Source organism: Gadus macrocephalus, chromosome 7 (assembly GCF_031168955.1).
Source record: "Gadus macrocephalus chromosome 7, ASM3116895v1".
NCBI lineage: Eukaryota > Metazoa > Chordata > Actinopteri > Gadiformes > Gadidae > Gadus > Gadus macrocephalus.
The window spans coordinates 17,730,878-17,757,332 of NC_082388.1; the positions used below are offsets into that span (position 1 = coordinate 17,730,878).

Here is a 26,455-nt window from a genome sequence, read left to right on the forward strand (position 1 = left end):
TTGACAGCCTAGAGACACGATTGAATGTATAAATACCACAATAGGTATACTTGCAAGACAATCTGTGCCGTCTGGGATTGGTATTTGGTAGGTGTTACTTAAAAAGTTTGGGAACCCCTCTACGCAAACAGGCACACAGAGATTCAGAAGACCAAGGGAATCCACTAGCATGGCACCGCCCACCTACCTACTTGCTCTCAATTTTCATTTCACTTCAGTACTAGGTCTGGGTCTGCTTAATATGAATGCGTTCCATGTTAACCAGATTTCTGGCGGTCCAATCAGCGAACAGAGGGAGGGGCTGAGAACGATGACGTTTAAGTCGCGCGCCAGTTTCAGTTGTAGTCAGAGGAAGACAATGGAGAAGGATACGAGAGAAGCTATTCGGTCTGTTGTGGGATCGCTGCCGAAAATCGATCAATTAAAGCCAGCAAGAACAAGCAAGAACAAGAGCACTGAAGAGTTTTGTTGGTGGCAATGATGTTGTGGCGCTTCTCCCCACCGGGTTCGGGAAAAGTTTGATTTTCCAGCTGGCTCCGTTAGTGGTGAAGGAGCCGGTCCCGTCGCATGACATACGTCACGACCAAACGCTATGCGATTGGTTATGGCAGATCAAGAGTGGCACTGGGCAGATCCAATCATTGTAAAACTTCTACAGACACCCGCCTCCAAGTGAGTGAACGTTTGTCAATTGAGCAGTTCCAGACCTTCTGTACAAATGAAATGAAGTACGATGGTCTGGTAGGACCAGGCTAGGAATCCACCATGGGAGACAGGAAACAGACAAACACAACAGCTTGCTAACTAGAGGATGTGATGAATGAATCACTGCTGTTATCAAAGAGCACTTATTATGCTTTTTCGACTTTCATGACCTATAAATGTTGTTATAATGATTTATAGTCATGTTTAACCATACTAAAGTGTCAAATAATGACGTACATGCATTTAGACGTATTTCCTGCTGACCGTCTGGGGTGGCTGTGCAGACCGCTAAACACTAGGGACGCCGGTCGCGATTCACTTGTTAAAATTTCCGGGATTTATCTACGTAGAACAATCCGGATTTTCCATGTTTGGTAATTCTGGAACATGCTCTTCCGGAAGGTAACCAATCACAACGGAGTGGGGTTGGCAGGAGGGGGGCGAAGGGGCGGAAAAGGACGAAGCCGAGTGTTGACAGAGAATGCTGAAAGCGCCCAGATGAGAGGAAGAGTTGCTCGAAAATCGGCATCGTTTTTTGTGCTGTGATTCGTGTCAGGATCCTCTATAGAAGTCATTACTAAGAAATTAAGGCCAGAAAAGTAGTATAATAGGAGCTTTTTAATCTATTGTCTTACATGAAGAAAAGAGGGGGAGAATGTGTGTGGACATGTTACTAAGGAATGTAATAAAACAATTAAGGAAGTAGGAAGGAAGCCAGGATGATGGCGGGATGGTAGAAGGAAGGAATAAAGGAAGGAAGGAAGGAAAGAGGGGAGGCTTGAACAGAGGGAGTAAAGAATGAAGGTAGGACGGACAGAGAAGGAAGGCCTGAACAGAGGGAGTGAAGAAGGAAGGAGAGAAGGAAGGAAAGAAGGAAGGCTTGAACAGGGGGAGTTAAGAAGTAAGGAAAGAAGGAAGGAGAGAAGAAAGGCTTGAACAGATGTAGGTCTTAAGGAAGGAAAGAAGGAAGGAAGGGAAGAAGAAAGGATTGAAAGGCAGCAGGAAAGAAGGAATGAAGGAAGGAAGTAAGGAAAGAAGGATTGAATGGAGGGAGGGAAGAAATAAGACAGAAAAGGGAAGAAGGAAGGATTGCAGTAACAGAGGGACTGAAGTAGGAAATGACCTTTTTTTAGGCATGACCATCTCAAGTGCAAATACCCACATGCACAATCCCCGATTAATAATAAATAAAAGCCATTCAAATACAGAATTCATAAAAAATAAATACATAAACAGTGGGGATGAATGAACTGTCAAAATGGAGGAAGGGGGGGAAGGAGAGAGGAGAACCGAGCAGAAAGGGAAGAATGGCTTACAATGCGGTCGGGCGGTGGCGTGCTGCGGATGAAGCACTTGATCTGGCCCTTCTCGCCGTACAGCGCCTGCTGAGTCTGGGTACTGGAGATGGTCGGAGGGCCTGCGGGGATCACATCCACAGACAGAGGAAGCACTCCATCACTCACTGACCCATACATCAGGCGCCCTGGCCTTCACGCCCCGGTCCCGCCATCACCGCCCCCTTATCCCCTCAGAAGGGCAGGGGACACGACTGGGGCCACGTATACACAACAACATCCCCACCTCATTACTCACCGCTCACTCCTGCGCTTCCCTAACCCTTTTTTTATTTATTTTTAAGGTACTATGGCGACAGTTGGACTTCATGGCGACATGGAGGGAAGGCCAGGGCGACGAGGCCTTCGACGGATTAAATGTAACATTTTCGTGGTGCTTTTGGTGTATGAATTCTATGGGCTTATGCAGTTAAGTGGGTTTAGAAGAGGCAGATACCAGCGCATAGCAGATAGGACGCACAAGTGTGCAGGAAAGCAAAGATTCTGTTTATTTTGTTCATGGGGAAGAATAGGTTTGGCATGCGATTGCTGCTCCATATTGGTGAGCACTGAGGAAAGGTACAACTAAGCGTGGGTTGCTGTGCTGGCTGGTAGTTGTGTTTTTCATCCACAAACTTCTCCAGTGTTTGACCCACTTAAGTCTACCTACTGAAAAAACGGATCTACAGAGCTTACTTTATATCTTAAGTGCGCTTCTCCCTAGACATTCTTAATAAGTCTATGAATTTGGCACAAGCTCTGCACGGTATAGAAAAACCGTGGGGAAAACTTTGTGTGTGAGTGTGTGGGTTTGGGAAGAGCAGGGCTTTCACTGACAGACTCACACACACAGACACACACACACACACACACACACAGGCTTAAACATCACCGGGTGCATGGATGGCTTAGGCATCGAAATAACGACTCCAAATGTGCAACAGAAAACGTGTTACGGCAGAATTCAATGAATCACTCCGAATTCAGCCTCATCCAACCAGAGACGCCGCTTAGGAGCATCGTTCGGTTCACATCGGGATGCTCCATCACCCAGGCAACCGAACCGGTCCACCACCACACTCACACATCACATCATACTCATGACAACACACGAAGCACTCAGAGCTAGGGGGAAACACAAATCTTCCTCGGCATGACAGATACTATCACCTGCAACACTTGACACTGGCTTCGGGCCCCTGCGCCGCTGTGGACAGACCCTGACGCTACCCAAGGGCCTCTCAGCAGAACTGCTGAGCGTGAGAAAGCCAGCTCAGCAGCATCCCTCCCCAACCCCCCCAGAAGCCCCTTCACCTTGGATGGCCAGCGCAGAACCAGAGGCGCAGTGTCTGGGAACGGGTTGGAATAGAAGCTGAGTGTATGGTAATTAAGCTGAGCACGGATGTAATTATTTGGCTTCCCGTTTGTACAATTTGAACGCCACTCATGAAAGCATACAGAGTTTAAGTTATGGGCTTCATGCTCGTGGAGAATTATAGCACGTTACATTGGTAGATCCCGGTATAACTTGCTGAACTAAAAGCAAATCAGCAGAAATCTAAAGTAAGGATATAGGTATAAGCAGAATAGAGAAGAATAGAGACAATGAGCTATAATGTTTTTTTGTGAACTATTGCAGTTTCTAGTTTCGCAAAGTTCACCATTACCCTACAGTAAATGTGTATTTTTAAGAAGAATCACAGCATGGTATCCCGGTGAAGTCACAATATGCTTTTACGCTGAACACTTTTTCTTCTAGTTGGCTTTTTTTTTTTTGTGGCAGACCCCACTTTCTCATGGATTTTAGCAGACATGGCGAAGCAAGCCTGCTAATACACATTTACTCATTTAGCTTAAAAGCGTAGAGCTATTGAATCTGGCAACGTGCCATCCAATACATCTAGTATTAGATATAAATTGTGGCAAATTTACCTTTTACTTTTATTTTACTGCATCCTGCCACCCATGCTTTAAATTACCACAATTTAACAACAAACAAAACCAAAACTAAAATAACATAAATAATTCCAATAAAAAATAATGCTGAACCAGAATATTTGCTTTTAATGCTGGCAAAATACATGCAATTAAAGAAATATCACCTGCAAGAATATTGGGCTTTTAAACCCAGACTTCATAGTCCAACAAAAAGCTTACTTCAACATTTAAACATTATTTTTTCACACAAAAACCCTTGAGCCATCCCCATAAATCGAATAAACAACGTCTTTACTTACTACTACTGAATTCATTATGTTAGGCTGTCATTTTCCTGCAGCGGCATCATTAGGTCATGTTTTTGTGTATCCGTTTTATTTGATCTTTCCTCCTCCTGGTGTAATTGGTGTGTTGCCATGGCCAACCCCATCGCCCTGTGGCCTTACCGTTGACGGTGAGAGACACCTCCTTCTCGCCGGCACCAACCCTTGGGACCACAGCTCGGCACAAGTACTTCCCAGCATCCTCCTGTTTCACCGCCTTCAGTGTCAGAGTGTTCTTGTTGCTGAGCACCTGTATGTGTGTGAATGAGAGAGAGAGAGAGAGAGAGAGAGAGAGAGAGAGAGAGAGAGAGAGAGAGAGAGAGAGAGAGAGAGAGAGAGAGAGAGAGAGAGAGAGAGAGAGAGAGAGAGAGAGAGAGAGAGAGAGAGAGAGAGAGAGAGAGAGAGAGAGTTAGTCACTGTGTATGTGGGTGATGGTGGAGGGGGGAGCCATTTTTAAAAGAAAAGGTCAGACAAGACCCACCGGTCACATCCATCCTTGTCGTGGGTGAGAAAACAATGAAACTGACCGACCAAAAAAAGGACAGAATGTCAAGTAAAGGTGGCTATGTCGGTGATGATTAGTACGTTTCGATGGTATACATTGTTCAAATCATATTAACTTGTTCATGAGCTACCTCAGGAAGGTTGGTTGTATGTTAGGAATTATTGAATTATTGTAATAAAAAGGAAAATATGTTTTTACTCCCTCCTTCTCTAAATGCTGGACTGTTTGTGCAATTAATCTTTGTTTGTAATTTGTGGTGGATTATCAATAATTTACAATTTAATACTGTTTAACCTTTAGGCTATTCTCTGCTGTTCTATTGAATATTTTTGCCCAACACTCTCCTTGTACTATCTGTATTCATACCCTACTCTGTAATGGATCACTCATGTCGTAGATTAGATTGTAATTCAATTACATTGGGCAGGATGGTTCCACTCTTTTCTAGGGCTCCCTGCTGTTGGATTTAAAGCATGACACACAGATGTCAGATACAGATTACCAACACCACCAACATTTGACGACAGGGAGCGCTATACAATCCCCCATGGGGTACATCAGATATCTCCACCCATTTTATAGGTTACATACAATACAGAGAAGAACCAAAGGAGGTGGAGGCTGGGGAGATGGCGGGAGAATTCTGATCAATCCACTTAACTTCGCAGAGTGATTGTTTGACGGGGAGGTCTTAAATTGTCCGCCAATCAGTGTACTTGCGTTTGATTGGACCACGTTAGCCGTCAGCTGATGGGCAGACTATGGCTAGAGTGTCCCGCCAGAACTATGAGCTGTACATATGGTCCCTGACCTCAGAGCTCTCATGACCTTGCCATTTGTATCGGTCACACGCTCTCTTTCCACGGCTTTTGGGTGTATTCAATGTCCATAGAGTCTGAGGACGTACCACTCCTGAACCCCGCTTCATCCACACAATGGTCAGAGAGGGGTTCCCCGTCCAGGCACAGTTGAAGATCGCATCGGATCCAAGGTCCACCTGGAGAGACTGGGGCTCCGCCGCCATTCTGGGGCCAACTTCAAAAATAAATACATTGCATCTATTAAATAAGAATCAAACAACAATAACAGTTATAGGGACCTTTAAACTGATATAACCTAATAGTCACAAACCGAATCAAAACAAGGCTATAGGGGACAGGCTAGTGCAGGGGTCGGCAACCTTTTGTATCAAAAGAGCCATTTTGGCCCATCTCCCGCAAATTTTTTTTTTTGGAGCCGCAAACTTTTTAATTCACCCCCTCCCCCCTCCGGAGACGCTAACGCTGCGCACCGCACAGACATTTTTTGTGACACTGTAAAAAAAAACGAACTTTAATGCTGTAAACCCTTCTCGCTCAGTATTCGTTCGTGCAATTGGCTGTCAACGGTGGATGCTGCTGATTGGCGGCTCACTGGCATGTCCCGCCTCCTGCCAATGGCAGCATCTAGGCTACTTCCTGATGCCAGATGCCAGTTAAAGATTTAACTCCTACTGGGATTAGCCACCTGCAAATCAACGAAGCTTTGTCATTCACTCCCCCCCTCACGGTAGCGCAATTGCGCATTCATTGCGACCTCTCGTTTAGTTGACGATATATATAAAAAAATATATATAATTATTATTATTTTTTTTTTTTTTAACAAAACTGCAGGGAGCCACGGCTGAGGGGCTAAAGAGCCGCATGCGGCTCCGGAGCCGCAGGTTGCCGACCCCTGGGCTAGTGTAAAGGGTGACTCCCCAGCCATAAGGTTCTGGAAATACACCCATACACACTTTCTACACCTGGGTTACTGAAACTATGGGTCACTGCCTGACACTGCACATACAAATGACTTTGTGCTCCTGCGTTCAAAAAGGTCTTAAGAACCACAGTGTCAGGTGAGTGAATGCTTGAGTGAAAGAGAGAGAAAAAGAGAGGCGCTCACAGTAGACGTCCACGTTTCTGCTGATGTTGGTGTTCCCCAGGGCGTTGGTCACCTCACAGGACACGGACTCAGTGAAGAAGGAGTGGTCCACCACCACCTCGTAGCTGTCGCCTGTCACCTCTGGGATTGGATGGCCACCCTTGGCCCATCTGTAAGAAAAGAAACATAAACTTAATTAACTACCGGTGAAAGGACTACAGATGAAAATGTGCTTGTTGTTCTGGTGCAATATATATATTGTAAATTTTTTTTGTGCCCTGTCCCTTTGAAATAAACACATGAATAAACAAGAGAAAAATCCTGGAACAAAGTGTCATGTTTCGTTCATGTCGTCGGTGAGAAACCATTCAAAGCAGTTAGAAACCACGCACCGAGCCCCAGAGAAGACAACGGGAGATGAAGGCCGACCTCGGCAGTGAGTGAGGGGGGTTTTCGGGAAGGATGTTTACTTTTGATATATTTAACCAGGTAGAACACATTGAGATTTAACATCCCTTTAACAAAGGTGACCTGGCAGAGAGCAGCACAGCACAGGGTGAAGCACAACAACAGAACGTTTATACACAGAGGCGATACAAAGAAGAACAGAGGGTGCACAATTCAGTTGTATTCCACAGCTTTCAGGAGGTTTAAAAAAATCTGAAATGGAGATACCTCCAGTCGGTTTAGGAAGGAGAAGGTGTTTACCTACTTCTTAAGATCATAAAAGGATCCGATACAACAAAGAAACATGATATTGTGTTGATGGATATCTGATTTTGCATTATTCCTTAAAATAATTGCAAGGATATCTGGTATATAAAAACAGATTGGGAGAACAGAAACATACACCATATTAATTAAACAGCGATATTTTAAAGTGGAACTTTGACATAGAAGGGGGGGATGATTAATGTTTACGGGGCAATCTCGAAGAGTCTATGCCATCTGTATTATTCTTACTTCAAAGCATAAAAATATGAGTGATATTATATCTTAACACATTTGCTTTTAATTCTGTTGACTCATTTGGTTGTATGGTTGAATCAATATAATACGGTTGATTGTAGTTGATCAGCTGACATCATCAGATCCAAGAAGGTGAAAACCAGACAATTCTATTTTGGCCTTGAAATCTTTAAATGGCATGATTTGTATGGTCGAACCAAGCCGCATCGATCCACATCAAGAAAAGCCCCTTCCAGCGTTTGAAATGCATGCAACACTCTGTTCCATGTATGTCATGGGCCTGTATCTATACCAAAGACAGCTGTTCCTAAAAGATATAGACATATTCTCAGCCCTCTACTCCTCAGCATTCTCAGCCAGGTTCACGGAAAGGAAACCAACACATCCAGTGGTAAAACAGGAAGACAAGTGCAAAGTGTTTTGGGGATTGAAGGTGCAAGCACCTGTTGACTCTTGATGAGAACAACAACACCCAGGAATGAGGATGCTCCAGTGTTTGTTAGTCCAGTGGTGTAGTTGTGTTTGCCAATTCAAACCCTTAAATATTTTGTGTGGTTGTTAGACATTCCTCAGTGAGAACTCTGCCAACTGATTTCCAAACCAAGAAAACAGTCTCCCCTCCATCTGTTGCTCTTCCTAAATTAAAATGCATGCAATTTCGTAAAATAACTAGCGATTATTTTCATAAAAAGAGTAAAACTCAACTGCACAAGATGTTATGCAGGCGTTATATGAATGTCTTTTCATACTACGGAAAAGAGGGGATGAAGAGAAGGTGTCAGAAGGGGTGTCCTTTTTATAACTTAGTGGAACGGCTGTAGGTGCAAAGCTGTCCAGCACTCTCCTGCATTCAAAATGTCAAGGACGCTGAACTTTGACCCCCTGATGATGGTGAGGGTCTCCAGAAGAGGGCTCAGGGTACATTTCCCTGATCCTGCCTTCCTCACGCTTCCTTTACGTTTCGTTTTGACCATTTCCCTATGACCCCAGTGACCCGTGCTGTCACACTCTGCAGCCCTAGCTGTCCCGATTCCTGTTTAGTGAGACCTGAACCAAGCTGTTCCTTCTGAAGGTCACAACTGACTCTCAAACAAGCGTGTATCGAGCGCGCTCAGCGCCGCTTGGCTCACGTCCAGTCTACTGCGGTTGACGGAGGGGAAGCAAAGCCCAAACTTGACAACGGCAAACAGCCATGACAGCTGTCTTCAAAGCAGCGTAGTCAGGCAAAGGAAACTTGACACATCCCCAAGTGAGAGGGAAAACAGGGTGTGGATCGCTCACCTTGTCAAGATGATAATTTGTCTTGTGTGGTTTCTTCCAAAGGGATGTCAAAGGAAGGGGTGGGGCTTGTTTGTATAAGTCCAAGCTCATTTTCCATTCAGGAAACGTGTGGAAGAATACAGCTCTGTCACGCAACAGCCGAGCGTCTCTCCAACAGATTGGCTTATTGTCTTCAGCCTAACGCTCCACCTGCTGACGGATGCAGCTTCGCCGGCTTGAGCCTCCGTCGGCAACCTCTTATTGATTCATAACAGACTCTGTAAAACGGAAAGGAAAACAAAAGAAAAACTGCCTAGTGTTGTCCTCATAACTTCATGTGCAACGTGTGTGAAGCTTGGACTTGTTTCATGGATGAAAGGCGTCCCAGTATCATCGCATCGTAGCCAGCGCGGAGGGTTTTGAATTGGGGTGCTCTGTTGGCATCTGCAGACGTGCATCCCGCCGAGGGACTTGGAAAAGACAAAGCCTGAAGGATAATAGATGACTCGGTGTAACTTGTGCAGATGGTGTACGGTTATCCTGTTGTTTGCACTGGAGGAACCAGACAAAAACAAGAAAGCTGCTCAAAAGTTGTGTAGGTTTCCTTAGCCAAAGACAATTTTGAGCTATCAGCAATTTAGTTTTTTTTTTTAATGCATTGTGTGCAGGGGTCAAATTCTAATAGCATAAAGGCTTCATATATTAAATTGACAAATCTGAAGTCAAAGCCCATCGGAGAGGGCGTTAACGTTTTCTTAAACATTGGTAACATTTTCTGCGAAAGAGAGATCACAGCCAATAATCCCTTTCAATTTGCATACACATCCAAATATACCCACACAAAATGAGAGTGGGTGCAGAGAATTTGAGCCACTTAAATGTTTTACCTTAGGGTAATGGAATTCCTAAATTAGTTTATTGATTGCATCTATCATCATTATCAACAATTGAAACCTACTCTCCTACTCAACCTTTTCAACCTTAAAATTGAAAAAAATAATAAAATAACGACAAAAACGTGATCGAAAAACACAGAAATATTTCAAAACCGCTGTTTCACACAGCGCACGTAAACAAATACTTGTTCAGAGTGAGGGAACACACAGCCGTGCGCGGCTGCATTCTGAATGTCTTCGCCTTCCTTCCTGGCTAGGTCAAGAAGATGAGTTTGGTCCTGTAATTACCCATGATCACACCATGATTGCATGGTCTTTGAACAGCGCATGCTTTCTCAAGTAGTCTTCGCCTCAACCTTAACCTTCCCCATCGCTTTAATGCCTGGAGGCTCAGTTATAATCGTCTCCACCAACAGCCTCTTTGACTGGTTTGTCGAGAGTATTGCGGGGGAGGGAATTCGTTTAGTGATTTGGATTGGGGGCGAATAACTCGATTAAAAATAACGGTGTTATTATAATAGAGCGGTTCAGGAGAATGTAGCAATTTTTTCTCCCCAATTATTTTTATGATGTTTAAACTCCACCTGGCATTATGTTGTGATCCAATTCTAGTAGTTTCTTTATTGTACTTTTTTTTTTACAATATATCAACAGAACAAAAAAGTTATCGTAACACAATAACACCAGTATAATATATAAAAAGTAGAGCAAGTAGAACAGCCAAAAGCAGAAAATTAAGAAACAAATGAGCTACACATTATGATAAGCTATGAAATATTATATTTACCATATATTACTTTCCATCAATCTCATACTTATTCTGAGAGTATACACCCACATTATTTCACAGAGGGCATATCTCTCTGTCTCTCTCTCACTCTCTCACCGCCTCTCTCTTTCCCTCTCTCTCTCTGCATTTATATATATATATGTATATATATAAATAGTTGGCTTACAATATAACGATGTGTCCATATATGGCTTCTTCTGCTAAAGCCTCATTTAGCACCGCTGTTATTTTCCCTCTTATTGGAAACATAATAACGCTCACTAAAAAAGTAAACTTATCTTCCTCTCCGCATAAAAAGTTAACGTGTACAGAGGGGCGAGAGCGGTGTCCCGTTCAGATTCCGAGGCCCACTCTACCCTTTGAAAGTCCCCATCAATCTATGTCACACATTAAATGTGCCAGCCTTCTCCGCTCAGGACAGAGATGGATTGCCATATTCTGAGGCTGTACCTGTGAATTTAAAATGAGAGAGAGAAAGAAAAAGTAAAACTAACAACTTTCTCGTCCTTTTTGCAGAGAATAATTAATCGATGCGTGTGCGAGGTGTCAGTGCTGACACACACACTCCGGGATCAGGTGAGGGGAATGGTATTAATGTGAGGATGGTTTGAGCAGTGTTCTCTGCCACATCACTGCAATGACAACAGGCTCTGCGGGAAAAGGGGAGGAGAGGAACAACAGCCGCCGCGAGGAATGCCATGCTCCCAGATTAAAATGCCCTGAGATTGTTTGCAGTGCCCTTCGCAAAAAAAGGGTAAAAAAAATAGAAACGTGTGGCAGAGCAGATCGTACTGGATCTGTGCCATGCCTCTTTTAAGGGTCCAGGATATGCTTGTAACCTTTCCAACAGAGAGGAGAGGAGAGGGGGCGAGAGAAAGGAGGTGAAGGAAATAGAACAGATGGAAAGGACGTGGAGAGGAGAGAAGAGGATGGAAAAGGAGGGACATGGAGAGTAAGAGAGAAGAGGAGAGAAAAGGAGGGAAGAGGAGGGAAAGGGAGAGACGAGGAGAGTAGGAGAGAAGAGGAGGGAAGAGGAGGGAAGAGGAGGGTAAGAGAGAAGAGGAGAGAAGAGGAGGAAAAAGAAGAGACGAGGAGAGTAAGAGAGAACATGAGGGAAAAGGAGGGAAGAGGAGGGAAAGGGAGAGACGAGGAGAGTAGGAGAGAAGAGGAGGGAAGAGGAGGGAAGAGGAGGGTAAGAGAGAAGAGGAGAGAAGAGGAGGAAAAAGAAGAGACGAGGAGAGTAAGAGAGAACATGAGGGAAAAGGAGAGACAAGGAGAGTAAGAGAGAACAGGAGAGAAGAGGAGGGACAAGGAGAGATGGGGAGAGTGAGAAACAGAAGGGAAAGTATGCATGATATCCGCTTGGAAGTTTTATTTACCGTTCATAATGATTGTATTACATAAAACATGGATGTTCCCCGTAATGTTGTTGGCAGATAGAAACTCTCAATGAGTTCGTTTTACAGAACTTTTGCACCCAGAGTGGTATTAAAAGCATTGTGATTGTGATGGAGTATTGCACCACCCTAGATGATCCCAGTGGTTGCATCCTCGATGAGATATGCAGTGGAATCCATCCACCCCTCCTACACTCAATCTAATTAATTCTGTTTCCATCTCTATTTTTCATCCTTTTCTCCCTCTATTTTACTTATTTTTGTCACATTATTTCACACTATTTAATAAACCAATTAGCGGAGCCAGAACAGACTGATGACTTGGTATGTCAACAGAAATCGTTGCCGTTAATGAAATTGTCAACTCATTGTTCGCGCAACTAATTGTTCCTAAAACTCTTTGTCTCCTTCTACCCTAATAATACCATTACCATATACTTGCCTTGTATACGTACAATGTATACACAAATCTGACCATTTAGTAAATATATGCTGGGCTCAGCATGTGGCGCGAATACACACATTTCCATAGAACGTTGCAAACGTGCTTGCAATTATATACGTTTACAATTATGTTTACACCGGACTAATGGATTTATTTCTATACATTTCATGTATTGTAGGTCTAAGGTTTCTCCACACATATGAGGGAAGGAGGAAGAGGAGGAGGAGGAAGAGGATAGGAGTGAGGAGGAGGAAGAGGGGGATAGGAGTGAGTAGGAGGAAGAGGAGGAGGAAGAGGAGGAAGAGGAGGAGGAGGAGGAGGAAGAGAAGGAGGAAGAGGATGGGTAAGAGGAGGAGTTTGGGGAGGAGCAGGAGGAGAAGGAGAAGGGTGGGTAGGAGGAGGAGTTTGGGGAGCATGGAGGGGGGAGGATGAGGAGTAGGAGGAGTAAGGGGAGAAAGATGAAGAGGAGGAAGATAAGGAGGGTTGGGAGGAGGATGGAGAGGAGGAGGAGTGCAACCAGGGTGCCATCAAGAGCAACATCTGGTGCCTCTGAGATAAGGCGGAGCCCGTACTTGCTTGCCCTCCTCTCTATAAACATATCTTCCTCTCTCTCTTCCACTCTCTCTCTATTTACATCTTTGCCTCTTCCTCTCTCTCTCTCTCTCTCTCTCTCTCTCTCTCTCTCTCTCTCTCTCTCTCTCTCTCTCTCTCTCTCTCTCTCTCTTCCTCTCTCTCTCTCTCTCTCTCTCTCTCTCTCTCTCTCTCTCCCTCTCTCTCTGCATCTTCCTCTCTTTCAACCTCTAACATTCCCCCTTACACACCCTGCCCTCCTCTCCATTTCCCTCTGCATCACTTATACGTGAACACGCACACAAACACACACACACACACACACACACACACACACACACACACACACACACACACACACACACACACACACACACACACACACACACACACACACACACACACACACACACACACACACACACACACACACACAACACATCTTGCCCGGAGGCCCTCATGCACTCAGCACTCAAAAGGGTAGATCTCAGGTGATTAATAGTGCGCTCAGCCTGAAAGATGGGGAGATGGAGGGGTGGAGGGGTAGAGGGACGGGTGCAGGGTTTGACGGTGGGCTGAAAAATGAACCTGTTGCCATGGAAGTACTAAGGAGATGTGCTGGTGCATGTGGCGCCACACCCACAGGTATAAAAACTAAATCCTGCGATTCGGGCCATCACACCAGTCGATGCTCTCCTTAATATAAATAATAAATAAAATAAAGCATTCAAGGATGATGACACACATACCCCCCCCCCCCCACACACACACACACACACAGCTGTAGGTGTATACGTCCTGCTGCCTAGCCAAGGACCACTCGTTTAAAGAGAGATGAACTAAAATCAATATCAACTCTCGGCCCATATTTATTTCGCGGCCATCCATCAGGGGTATTATGGGCTGTGAGGAGCTCACACCGTCTGTCAAGTCTGAAATGGACAAAACGTCCAATATTGACTCATGCAGTAAAACTCTACCTTGAACTATTAAGGCACTAGAAGAACAAAAACAAAAAAGTACTTTTTGTTTTCCATTTGGAGCACATTTTTAGTCCATCAACTTTTAGCCTGCAAGCCGTAATGACGCAACCTCCGTGCTTGTTTGTAATTAGCGATTTAGCAGATCTGGTCAGACGATCATTGTGGGAGTGAGAAACCTAGCCTCTAATTACATGTAAAGCGATGTCTGCTCTGCTTCCAGCACACCGACCCCACACAGAGGTGGGCTGGAGCTACCATTTAACCGGCCCAATGCACTTCACAGGGACGATGGGAGAAAAAAGACCACAGTTGCTCGGCTAGGCATTTCCAATGGGTTGAGGCAGGTCAGCCAGCAACAGCCTCTCCAACTCCGTCCCAAGGTTTGGTTTCTAATGAAAGGAATTTGGTTACGGATGGTAATTTCCCCCAAGAGACGAAGGACAGCAACACTCGATTGAGGCATGAAGCTAGTTTACATTTCCCTAGATAAAAGCCGGCAGGAAGACGGTACTATTGAAAATACACGTAGGAGTGTTATTTTGAAGCACACATGTGTCATCCGCCCAATTCCATAATTTGACTTGGCCTATTATACAGGAACCATTTGCATATGCCTTGGGTTTGAAACTGGCGTATTTGAGACCTTACGGTCACTCGGCATGCCTATCTCTAGTCATTTAATGTTGGCCTATTCCTATATACCTAGTTGGGTTCAAGTTAATGAATCCATGTGTGCACATATTCTGTGCGATGGCAGGTAATGGTGTTTTTCTACCATTACATGCAGGTCTACCGTTACATGGCTCACGGTTTGATGTTGTTCACTAAAGTATACTATGCCGTGCCGTCCCGTACTATGCAGTATAAATACACCTTAAATCTATGCCTTTCTATCAAACAATAGCACAGGGAAGGAACTGATGTTATCACCCTGTCCAACTGACAAAAAACTGTTAGAAGTGCCGTTGTCAGAATGACACATAAATCAATGTCATTGTACAGTAAAAGCCCATTCATAAAGAATTATTGATATTCATCGGTTTTCTTCTGACTATTGTCACAGTAAATACACAACAGCAACTTCTTTCCATGGATTCAGTTTATATATTTGACAGAATAATGACTTTCATTTACCTGAGCCGTAGTATGTCTTTTCTAAACCTTTCTATTGAGCCAAACGTTTATATCCTGGATCCATATCTGGGAAGCTGTCAACATCACTTCCCCATATATTGCCACATGATACATTCCTAGGTTACTAATCTTTTCCTCATATCCTATTCGCTATATTAACCTTATGCCTATGATACCCCTTGATGGAGCACTCTGGATGCTTTTCTAGAAGTGCTTCACAAATTAAGTGGTTAATATTATGAGCGTTGACGAGTGCTTTAAACGGAACCATTAAAATAATTGAGACAAGATAAATCGCTGGGGTTTCATGTTCACAAGTGATACACTGTTTAAGTGCACGGTAAAGACCACATACATGCAACCGCACACACACACACACACACACACACACACACACACACACACACACACACACACACACACACACACACACACACACACACACACACACACACACATACACACACACACACACACACACACACACACAGACAGAAAAAAACACACACAAACACACACACACACACACACACACACACACACACACACACACACACACACACACACACACACACACACACACACACACACACACACACACACACACAAACACACTAATAGTAATTATGCTTTTCGAAAATTTGGAATTGTTAATACCCTGGCTTTTGAGACATGGCTGCGGACGTCTAGACAGGTCAAAAGAAAAGGCAGAGCAAGATGTTCTCCTTTTGTTTCTTAAGGAAAACAGCTTGGTTTACAAAAAAGGGAAGAAAAGCGTTATATAATATAAACCATACTCACAATAGCCCACCTACATTTGACACAACATTATGCAAGGAAATGCTGATAAAAGGATTTTCTATTACTTAGTCAAAGCAGAGAAATGCTAATTCAAGAATAAATATTATTTGGGAGGTCAACTAATGGATATCTTTTGTGGTTTGTAGCAATAACAGCAGACACAGAAACCACAGAGACGTAGGCGTTTTACCGGTAGGTGTTTAGCCTGCGGTTAGTATAAGATGAAGGCTTAGCATAAATCCCAAGCTTGGGAATAAACAGAAAGAAAGATAGAAGTAGAAACCCAGAGCACACAGGTTCAAGCGCGTGTGTGTAGTAGATATCGCCGGACTCAAAGCTATCTGTTGTGAACAGGCAAATCTGCTCCTTCCATGAACCCCGTCAGCCCCCAGTGAAGCTCTTCCTACAGGGGCGTAGCTTATGGGGACGGGGGGTAGGCGGATACTAGCCCCCTTTCCTCCCTCTCTCCAATATATATAGATATTTTGTATCCCAATTATCGAAATAACTCTTTATGAAATGCATCATGCATCAAATACTAGCCCTGTGAGACCATCCTGATCCGAAAGTTCACATTCTGTTTTTGTCTTCAGATCAGTTTGGCCTCCAGCCCTTAGACAGCCTCTCCCAGAAATTGTAAAAATGATAGAAGCGCCACGGTCTGCAGAATTTTAAAACAATGGCGCCGCCCAGGGAAAGTGTAGCAATCGACGGAGCAATCAACACCGTTGTATATAAAAGGCTTTTCTCAGAGGAGAAAATTATTCTGCTCTGCTTTCAATCTGATTCGGCAAGAGCGAAGAGAGAAAGAGCGTTATTTAATCTGATTGAGTATTATAAACTATGTATGGCCTCGTCCATACATGTGGAAATCAATTGCCGCCCAGCCAAGGCAAGATTGAAACTCACACACTTGAATAACTGGATGGTCTCACAAGGCTCTAAATAATATTTTTTTATGAGATACATTTAAGTACATCTACATGAAATACATCTAAGTAAATGTATATAATATATATGTAATTACATCTATATGAAATCCATATAAAAATATCCATATAAAATGCTTCTGCCACCAATTAGCCATAGCTTCACACACACCACACGACGCATTGGCATAAAAAAGATACACCCAAAATGGTCGTCCATGGGCTCACTTTAGGAAGCCAAACCATTTCCCTTGCACTTGTATCTAATACAATTTTTGAAACACAGCTTAATACATCTATATGAAATGCATCTTAATACATCTATATGAAATCCATCTAAATCCATCCATATAAAATGCCTCTGCCACCAATTAGCCATAGTTTCACACACCACACAGCGCATTGTCATAAAAAAGATAAGACCCAAAACGATCGTCCATGGGCTCACTTTAGGAAGCCAAACCAATCCCCTTGCACATGTGCAACATTTTTGGAAACACTCAGACCACATGGGAGTGTGCTGGGAGCGGGTGTAAAAGAAAGGCGTGGTCCTGTATCGAGGGCAGATGGCGACAACGTGCACTGGGATCTCGGGGCAGCCTGTCCCATGTATAATCAATGAGATGCCAGCTGCTGTGGAAGGTGGTGGTAGTGGCGGAGGGCGCCTAAGGGAGTTCTACAGGCAGAGGTGGGTGAGCTGGTGGGATGTTCCTACACATAAGTTGGTTTTTTTGTACCTCTGATCGCCCCGGGTACATAATGACTTCCCAAAGCAAAATCACACTTGTTTCAAAAGGTTGTATAGTGTTTCGGGAGTTTAATATTCATTATTTTTTCAAATTTGTTATATTATTGTTATAATCTGTACTTATTTTATCAATAAATAGATTTATATATATATAACTATATATATATATAAATAACTTATACTACCTACAGATGATTCGATATTGAAAACAGTGTGATAACCCAAAGTAGATAATAATGCAGTGTATTAAGTAACTATACTTAACTAACCGTTTGAGTTGAGGCATAGAAACACCTTCTTACAGATGACACAAAAGAAAGTAGGAAAGAAATGATGACTACCCAATATATCACCTGCACTGTTAGCTGACTTGTGAAAGAACTACTCCAGAAAAAAAAGCTCAGTCTTTATTTATAATCGTCTTTTTCATTTGGTTTTGTACTTTTTTTCCAACGCTGTCCTCCAAGACGACAAACTAAAACAGTTCTTTCACAAAGCAATAAAAGGTTTCACGGAGGTTGCAAGATAAAAGAATAGACAGGGGTTGGAAAATAAAAGGTGACACAGGGGTTGGAAGATAAAAGGATACACAGGGGATGGAAGATAAAAGGTAACACAGGGGTTTGAGGATAAAAGGTAACAGGGGATGGATGATTAAAGGTAAGACAGGGGTTGGAACATAAAAGGTAACGCAGGGGTTTGATTATAAAAGATAATAGGGGATGGATGATTATAGGTAAAACAGGGGTTGGAAGATAAAAGGTAACACAGGGGTTGGATTATAAAAGGTAACAGGGGTTGGATTATAAAAGGTAACAGGGGGGTTGGATTATAAAAGGTAACAGGGGGGTTGGAAGATAAAGGGTACACATGGTTATGGAGACATAGGTAAGAGTGGGAACAGGAGGCCCAACGTGGCGTCGCAGCGTCAGGGGAGGACTCACCTGTAGTAGATGACAGGTGGGTTGGCCTTGGCAGCGCAGTGGAAGCGCACCAGGTTCCCCTCCAGGACGGGTTGGGGGTCCACAGTCAGGTTGACCAGCGGCAAGTCTAAACGGGTCGAGATGTACCGATAAAAAAGGATCAGTACAGCCGCCATGGCCAGATGTAGACAAAGAGCTTAGTGGTTTCCAAGCTGTTAATGTGGGCACCACAAATGGGAGGTCTCAGGGGGCCAGCGGGTCACTGGACGGCCACAATTATGTTTGTATTAAAACAAAGGGGATATATATATGCATGCCAGGTTCCCTGTAATGAGAATATTTGGTGAACCGGGGGTCCAAATGTATCTCCACACTGGGGTCCCAGCATGAAACCGTTTGGGATCTCCTGATATAGCCAATGCTTTTATCCAAAGTGACTTAAAGTGAATATCAGAAGACATGCCGTGACCTAAGTACAAGATAGAATGGATGGATCTTGGATCTTGCCCGCAGCGGTCTATCTTCAGAGTGCAGATTTTGGACGCCAAACCCAGAGCCTTTTCAGCTTTGGTTCAAACAGTGGCCTAGACTGTTTGAACCCAAGCTGAGGCTGGTGGTTCAAAGACAAGCTTAGGCTTGTGGACACTCATATCAGGGCTGCGAGATGTCAGTTGATACCCACCGTTAATATTGATCTTTGTCTTTTTCAACATTTATATTTACAGGATATTTACAGGACGTTAAACACATTGTTTTTAACCAATAACCCAGCCTTAATGTCTTTATTAAGAACCATTGACGTTAGTATAGTCACAAAACTGTTGGATTACGAGAGGTCCGCATTGATTGCATCCAGGTATAACTGGAAATCTTATTTTCAGAGTTGAACATTTATATATTTAAGCTACCAATCAGAAGTCCCTACTCATTTTCTTATGTGTAGAAGTTGCTGAAAATCTCTTATTAAATCAAGTCACATTGCTTATCTGGTGCTGTATGAGAACAATTCAATTTATACAATACAATTTGAAAAGTTAAACGCCAATCCTTCCAGCTATACCTCTACACTAACAAATCTGGGTTATTTGAATGTTGACGGTGAGGTCCCAAAGTTCCACCCTAACTTCTGTAACTGCTGATGCAGCCGGCCAGAGGCAGGGGTGAGGGGGGAGATTGAGGTTGACGATTGCAGCTTTAAGGGAGTGTGCAGTTCTCTGGTAAACACTAGACTTGATGGAAAAGTTTTTTTCTTTTGATTTATACTGCGATATCATACATAATACATACAGTGGAGTTTGAGGCTCTGGCTGGAGGTCCTACCCATCTGGTCCAATCAACAAACACACGGGTGCTCTGTTGCTGCTTGGTTGACTCTCAGTGCAGTTCAAATAACACCGTAGACAGAGGTGCCCAGGCAGGCACACATGCACACATGCTCACCCACACACATGCTCACACACACACACACACACACACACACACACACACACACACACACACACACACACACACACACACACACACACACACACACACACACAAGCGCGCATACCCATACACTCACATATATAGATACACACATGCTCACCCACACACATGTTCTGGTGCACACACACACACACACACACACACACACACGCGCGCGCGCGCGCACACACGCCGGCAAAAACACACTCACATGATCATACACATACAGGCAGGCTTGCAGACACACCTTAACACACTCACACACACACCCACATTCACATACACACACAGAGTAAGATAAGCAGCCGCTGTAGTCCCGTGTGGACCCGCTGCTAACAAAGCCCTGCTAGCTAGCTCCAGTTTAGCAGTTTTTGGAAAGATCAAAGTGGAGCGGTGTAACCGGCCCAACAAACTCACGGTAGATTTTTTTGGAAAGAGTTCAACTTCAATCGGGGAAAAAAGCTTCAGTTTTTTTTTATTGGCTTTCTTGTAGTTCAACTGCAAATGCGAAATTAAATTGAAACATATTTCGTAGGTCTGAGGACAATTTGCAGTTTGTTTCATCATTCACTTAATATGTAGACTACATGCAAGTCATTCATCTAAGAGCTACCAACACAACCTCATTAACCAAATGTCCATAAAGTAACGACCACAAAATGGATTAATCAATTCTCAGAGGATCAATATTATCATAGTGTGGAACAGGGGTTAAAAAAACTAAACAGAAATAAAGGCAAAGCAGATAAATCCTTTTTTGTATAAAATTGTACCCAGCCATGTTTTGCCTCGGCCACCAATTAGCCATAGTTTCACACACCACACAACGCATTGTCATTCCAAATCAACTTTGGTGCGGTCAGGGATAGTTCTCTATCAATGAAACGACCTGAATGGCCAGAGTGCCAGACGTTAGCAGACACATGCAGTCAATGGCTTTCTCTCAAAGTGCCAAAGTGCTTCTCATCTAAGTGGTCAAGACCCTGCCGTTTGAACCTCTGAAAGCCTCCATTACGTTCCGTTTGAGCAGAGGACATCAAAAGATCTTTGCTTGCATCAACTCTTCTCCGTTACAGTCTGCAAATTGACTGCAATGTCCTGTACGTGATTAAAGGGCAACCCGCTCTCCCTGTTAAGTAGCCTACATTTTCTGATCAGTGATGCAAATCTTTAGCCGGCATTTGGCAGGGAGAATGTCAATTGCTATTTCATTTTCTGCATTTTATTTTTTGCATCTATTACTCTGGATCATGTTTATGTATAATAGCTTCAATACAAATGTTAGAAGGATATTCTGATCCAACAACGATTTTGGAAATGAAGTTAGGTGAAACAAAAGTTATATTCCGGATAGAATGCGCACTCAATGATTCATCATTATTTTGTGTAAAATATTTTCACTGAAAAATAACCCCATCAATTTTTTGTTCACATAAGAGAAAAGGTACGCCTACACTCCTTACACGTATACCGCAATAAAAACGCACTGTTCTGTTTTCTGAAATCTTCATCTCTGAGGCTAATATTCTGTGTGGTGTGCACTGGGATAGGTCAGGCACAGCAGAGTGCAACAAAACACATCAAAACATAGAACATCTGCTGCTTGGGTCATGCTAAACCAAATCAGATCTGGGCAGACCTAAAACCCCCGGGAGGCGATTTGATAGACGGATAAAACAGCCCCCTCCCCACCCCAGCAGCCATACATGGGGAAACACAGGCAGGGTGATGCCGTGGCGGCGAATGTGCACCACGGAACAAGCCAGATGCTAACGTCTGCTGTCCAAACATTTGCGATGAGAAGTTAATTTGGAATGACACCGAATTAAAACTGAATTGTGTGTGGTCCTTTAAGTGCTCTGGGGCCGTTTTTACTCTATACTTTTTTCGCAAATGACATAAAGAGTGCGCCGCACATCCATTTATTTTCTCTTTTTTTTTAATCTCGGCTGTTACACACAGATGCCACAACATAAAGTTTGTGAAACACATGAATAATGAAAGTTGACACTTGTGTGTGTGCAGCCTACAGCAACATGGTCGAAGAAAATGTATCTAATGAATTACTCAGTGCTCCCGGGACAGATCCATGATCAGCATGGCATGTACTGTATAGGGGAATTCATGGTTGGAAAGGGAAATATTTACTCATGTAATTGGCTCTTTAAAACGGATACATGTCGAGCCATTGACTTAACCCTAACCCTCACATACCTTTTATCAGTTATCTTTCCATAATTAAACGCAACAAACCTCGAAAAATTTTATATGGTTAACTGATCTCTGTGGATTACAGGTTTATTGATAGGCTACGTTTATTCAATGATAATTTTATTTTGAAAAATATAAATATTTCAACATAAAATATAGTGGAAAGAGCAGTTTAAACATAGCAAGTTGCCTATTGACAACACGTGCTGCTTTTTATCAAATAAATGTATAGAATATACAAATCTATATATTGTTTTCCTTTAATGTAGCATTCTATTCTCACATATTGCAGATAGGTATTTCCTAACGCAAGATTGATTAACGGAAGACGCTTACTTAAAACATGTTGTCCGTTATTATTGAACACGTGCGCATAGGCCTACATCGTAAATAAATGACCACAACGACAACAACGACAGTAATACACAACATGTCGACCTGAAGGAGCCTTCCCTGTCTCACTTACTGAATCCCATTGTGCGGAGCCAAATCTAATACATATGCATGACAGTTCTATCCTTCATGTAAATAGGATATGAACAGTAATACAATAAGCGGGGTATCCACGGTAACAACCACGAACGAGAAACAGGTCGGGCACTTAAACCCCCCCCCCAAAAAAGAGTGTTTATTTTTACCAATAACAAACAACACAAGCTTGTTATGTATTAGAGGTCCTTTTATTTTCTGGAATGAGCTGCCCGAGTCGACCCTCATAAGGAGCCAGGAGGCAGAGGATGTCCCAGGGTAATTGTACGAACAGGAGCAGCGTGGAGGGTAATTGCAGTGAGTGGGCGGAGCATGAGGCTAACAAAATGCACCGCTACCACTGATGTTGCTGCTGCTCATAATTATTAAACAAACGTGTGCAGCCCCCGAGTGTCTACAGGCTCCACGCAGACGCACGCACGAGTGCAAGCACACATTCTAACACGTATACACACACATGCACACGCACATTTAAACACACACAAATCCACACACATGCGGGATGCACTCACATTTAAACACATACACAGACTTTTTTAAAACACACACACACACACACACACACACACACACAGACACACACACACACACGCACACACACACACACACACACACACACACACACACACACACAAATGCACGTATTAAAGCACACATTCAAACACATAGAGGCACGAATGCAGACGCACATTTAAACACACACACACACACACACCACACACACACACACACACACACACACACACACACACACACACACACACACACACACACACACGCACACGCACACACACACGCACTCAAACATATGTATGCACACACACACACACACAAACATATGGAGCCCACGTCTTTTCAAGTGCTACATGGCCCTGGCTGGGGCCTGCATGCTCGAGGGCATGCACACTAGGGATGTGAATAGCTCAAAATTGTCATGGTCGAATAATCAGTGACGATTAATCGATTATTCGATGTGTGCCGACATTCACAAAGGCAGCCATGGATCACCGGCAAGAAATCACTTAATATCTTAAACGCAGAAAAGCAACTAACTGCTAAGTAGTTCCAGTCTAATTCTCGGTTGTGAAAAATGCATTAAACTGTAATCAGAAAACGTGTTAGATGCTATAGACCCTTTAGTAGTCTATCTCTGGTATAAAGGCTTGGACGAACTTCAAATTATAAATATTTACACTTTATGTTGAATGTATAGACCGTTGCGAATCCCATTGAAACGAATGGCGCGGTGATTCTGTCTTCAAAACGAGAGCTGGTAAATTGTGAAAAATGAATTAAACTTTAATCAGATAATGCTGTTATATGCTATAGACCGGGCCTAGAGTATCTGTTGTATAAAAGCTGGGACGAATTTCGAATTATAAATATGTACAATAAAAATCGTAAGCTCTCTGGCTCATAGCTGAGCGGACTAGAATACCTCCCGTTGCCAAGTCGTAGCTAAGGTCCATCCTATTTACTGGAGGAGTGAACAACGTTTCCGTTGCATAAGAACCTCATGGGAAGGTATATTGTTCCAGGTATTAGTCAAACCCTCAGGCGTTACCAGGGAAACAAAGTTATGGCTTGTGAAAAACTTTAGATTTGAATGGGAAAAAATGTTAATGGTCCAAATGTTCAAATCGATTTTGACCCTCGGGAACGAATAATCGAATATTCTGACCCATCCCTAATGCACACAAACACACACAGACACGCACGCACGCACGTACCCACATGTTTACAAAGCTGATGAAAGTGGTCTTCAATGAAAGGAGCGCGTTCATTATGCTGTTTTCTTAAGGATGACATGAAACAGCAATCAGAGCACACGCTGCTTCTGTAATGAGACACATTTAAATAAGATATTTATGGCCTTCAAGACATAACAGGCTGCTATGGTGTGATCCTGGAGGAATTGCTTGGCCATAGATTACCTACTTTTTAAGTAGACAAAGTCCCAGTAATGTTAAGGATATTAGGTTTTGGAGGTTACTCACACAAGGTTTTCTGAACTACAGGAAGTTAGAAATGGCAACAGCCAAAAATAACTGTTTTAAGACTTTATTTTAAAAAGTGAGAGTGAAAAAACAGAAAGGAATCCCTATTTTTTTGTCTCTGCGCCTATTTGATTTGTTTGTGCTTCTACTTGTATGAACGGTTCCCCTTAACATTTCCACTTAGGAGCACAAGAAAAGTCAGCATGGAGCCCTGGTCGACTACCTAGCCTAGTGCCAAGGAAAGTGTTATGATTAATAAATGAATGCATGGCAAATTTGATTTACAAATATGGACACAAGACTCAAAACTGCCCAACCTACCCCCCCCCCCCCCCCCCCCAGTGCCGCCAGTCCACCTGGACAGAACCAACATCACTTATTCATCAAGCAACTGCCACTCCGCAGACAGAAACAGTCAACATGTCCCCAGCCTCCCTCTCTCCCCATCCGTTCGTTGCTCTTTCCTCTACTCCTCAAGGTATAATTTTTCGTTTAATTCGTTTCTCGGAAATACATTTGTTGGGAAAATGTACGGTTCATGATGGAGGCATTTGTCAAAACAATTCTCTGCTCCATGTGGGGAACAGCCTTGGTTGGCTGCTACGTCAACCTTTCATTATCATCGTGTTTTGTGTCGCTGTATTGCAACAACTAGCCACAGTATTGATAGCCACGGTTGGCGCTGCGTTGTTTTAGCCTTCCACGGTTACCAAGGCAATAAGCCCGAATGAACACATGCTCACTTTTCAAAACCATTTTCTTTGTGGCAGAAATAGAGACAAAAGTAATTGCAACCCGTGATTAATGAAACGTATATGGATTATATATATTTAATCTGGCTTCTATTGTTTGACAACCTCCGTAAAGGATACGAGGTCTCTCTCTGACAAAATGAACAAATGAAAAATTGTTTTGTTTGCAGTTTTCACATTTCAACTCCCCCCTAAGCTGCAGTTTATGGACTCTCATTCAGCCTCAATGGAAGAAGGAATAAATGAAACTAAAAAGGGTGGGTTGGGGAGGCAGGAGGTAGAAGAATGAATCTGCCAGGAGTAATGCATCTCTTAATAGCATTTTCTGCTTTATTAGTCATACTTAACAGCTTTGAGGAGCTGTGAGAGGATACAAAAGGGCCCCTATTGTTTTCTACGATCAAATAATATCGTCTGACATTTTAATTATTCATATGGAGAGTGGCCCATGTTTTTTCCTTCTTTTTTTCCTGAAGGAGGCGGAGTTGGAGGTGGAGGACAGGGTTATACAAACAAAACACACACAAGCCCTACAGCTAGAGGTGATTTGTATGGACTGATTGGGTCGACGCTAATTACCATTGTATCAACGACCCCCTACAACCCCCTTTCCTTCACCCCCACCCAAACTGCGCTCACATTCAAACAGGTAACTTCCCTAGCAATTTGGAGGGCAATCGGGACCGTGTTTACATGGTCATCACTCATTTGGTAGCCTAGTTATTTGCATTGATTTAATATAACACATTGTGAAAAGAGGTTGTTTTTGTAACACATGGGTATTGGCATGAGTATGAATCATAATACAGACTTGATATAAGAAGCTCAAAACAGGAGATTCAGCAAGTAAACTCCAATTTGTTTATTTGCTACGCTTTATTTCAAAGCACTTTGCACATATATTTGAGATGCAGGCTATTATGGATGAGTTGGAGTTAGACATCTTTTTCAAGGATTTCTGCTCAAGCAGACATTAGGGATTAA

General features: G+C 43.2%; 1 protein-coding gene across 1 annotated transcript in view; it reads right to left on the reverse strand.

Moving 5' to 3' along the window:
- The window catches only part of LOC132461389 (kin of IRRE-like protein 3), a 158,172-nt gene that overhangs the window by 10,565 nt on the left and 121,152 nt on the right, over positions 1-26,455 (reverse strand). The window contains exons 6-10 of the mRNA XM_060056480.1: positions 18,577-18,682; positions 6,732-6,880; positions 5,713-5,840; positions 4,424-4,550; positions 2,022-2,122 (exon numbers count right to left, since the gene is read on the reverse strand). Coding sequence (XP_059912463.1) covers positions 2,022-2,122; positions 4,424-4,550; positions 5,713-5,840; positions 6,732-6,880; positions 18,577-18,682 — 611 coding nt within the window. The remainder of the gene's footprint in view (positions 1-2,021; positions 2,123-4,423; positions 4,551-5,712; positions 5,841-6,731; positions 6,881-18,576; positions 18,683-26,455) is intronic.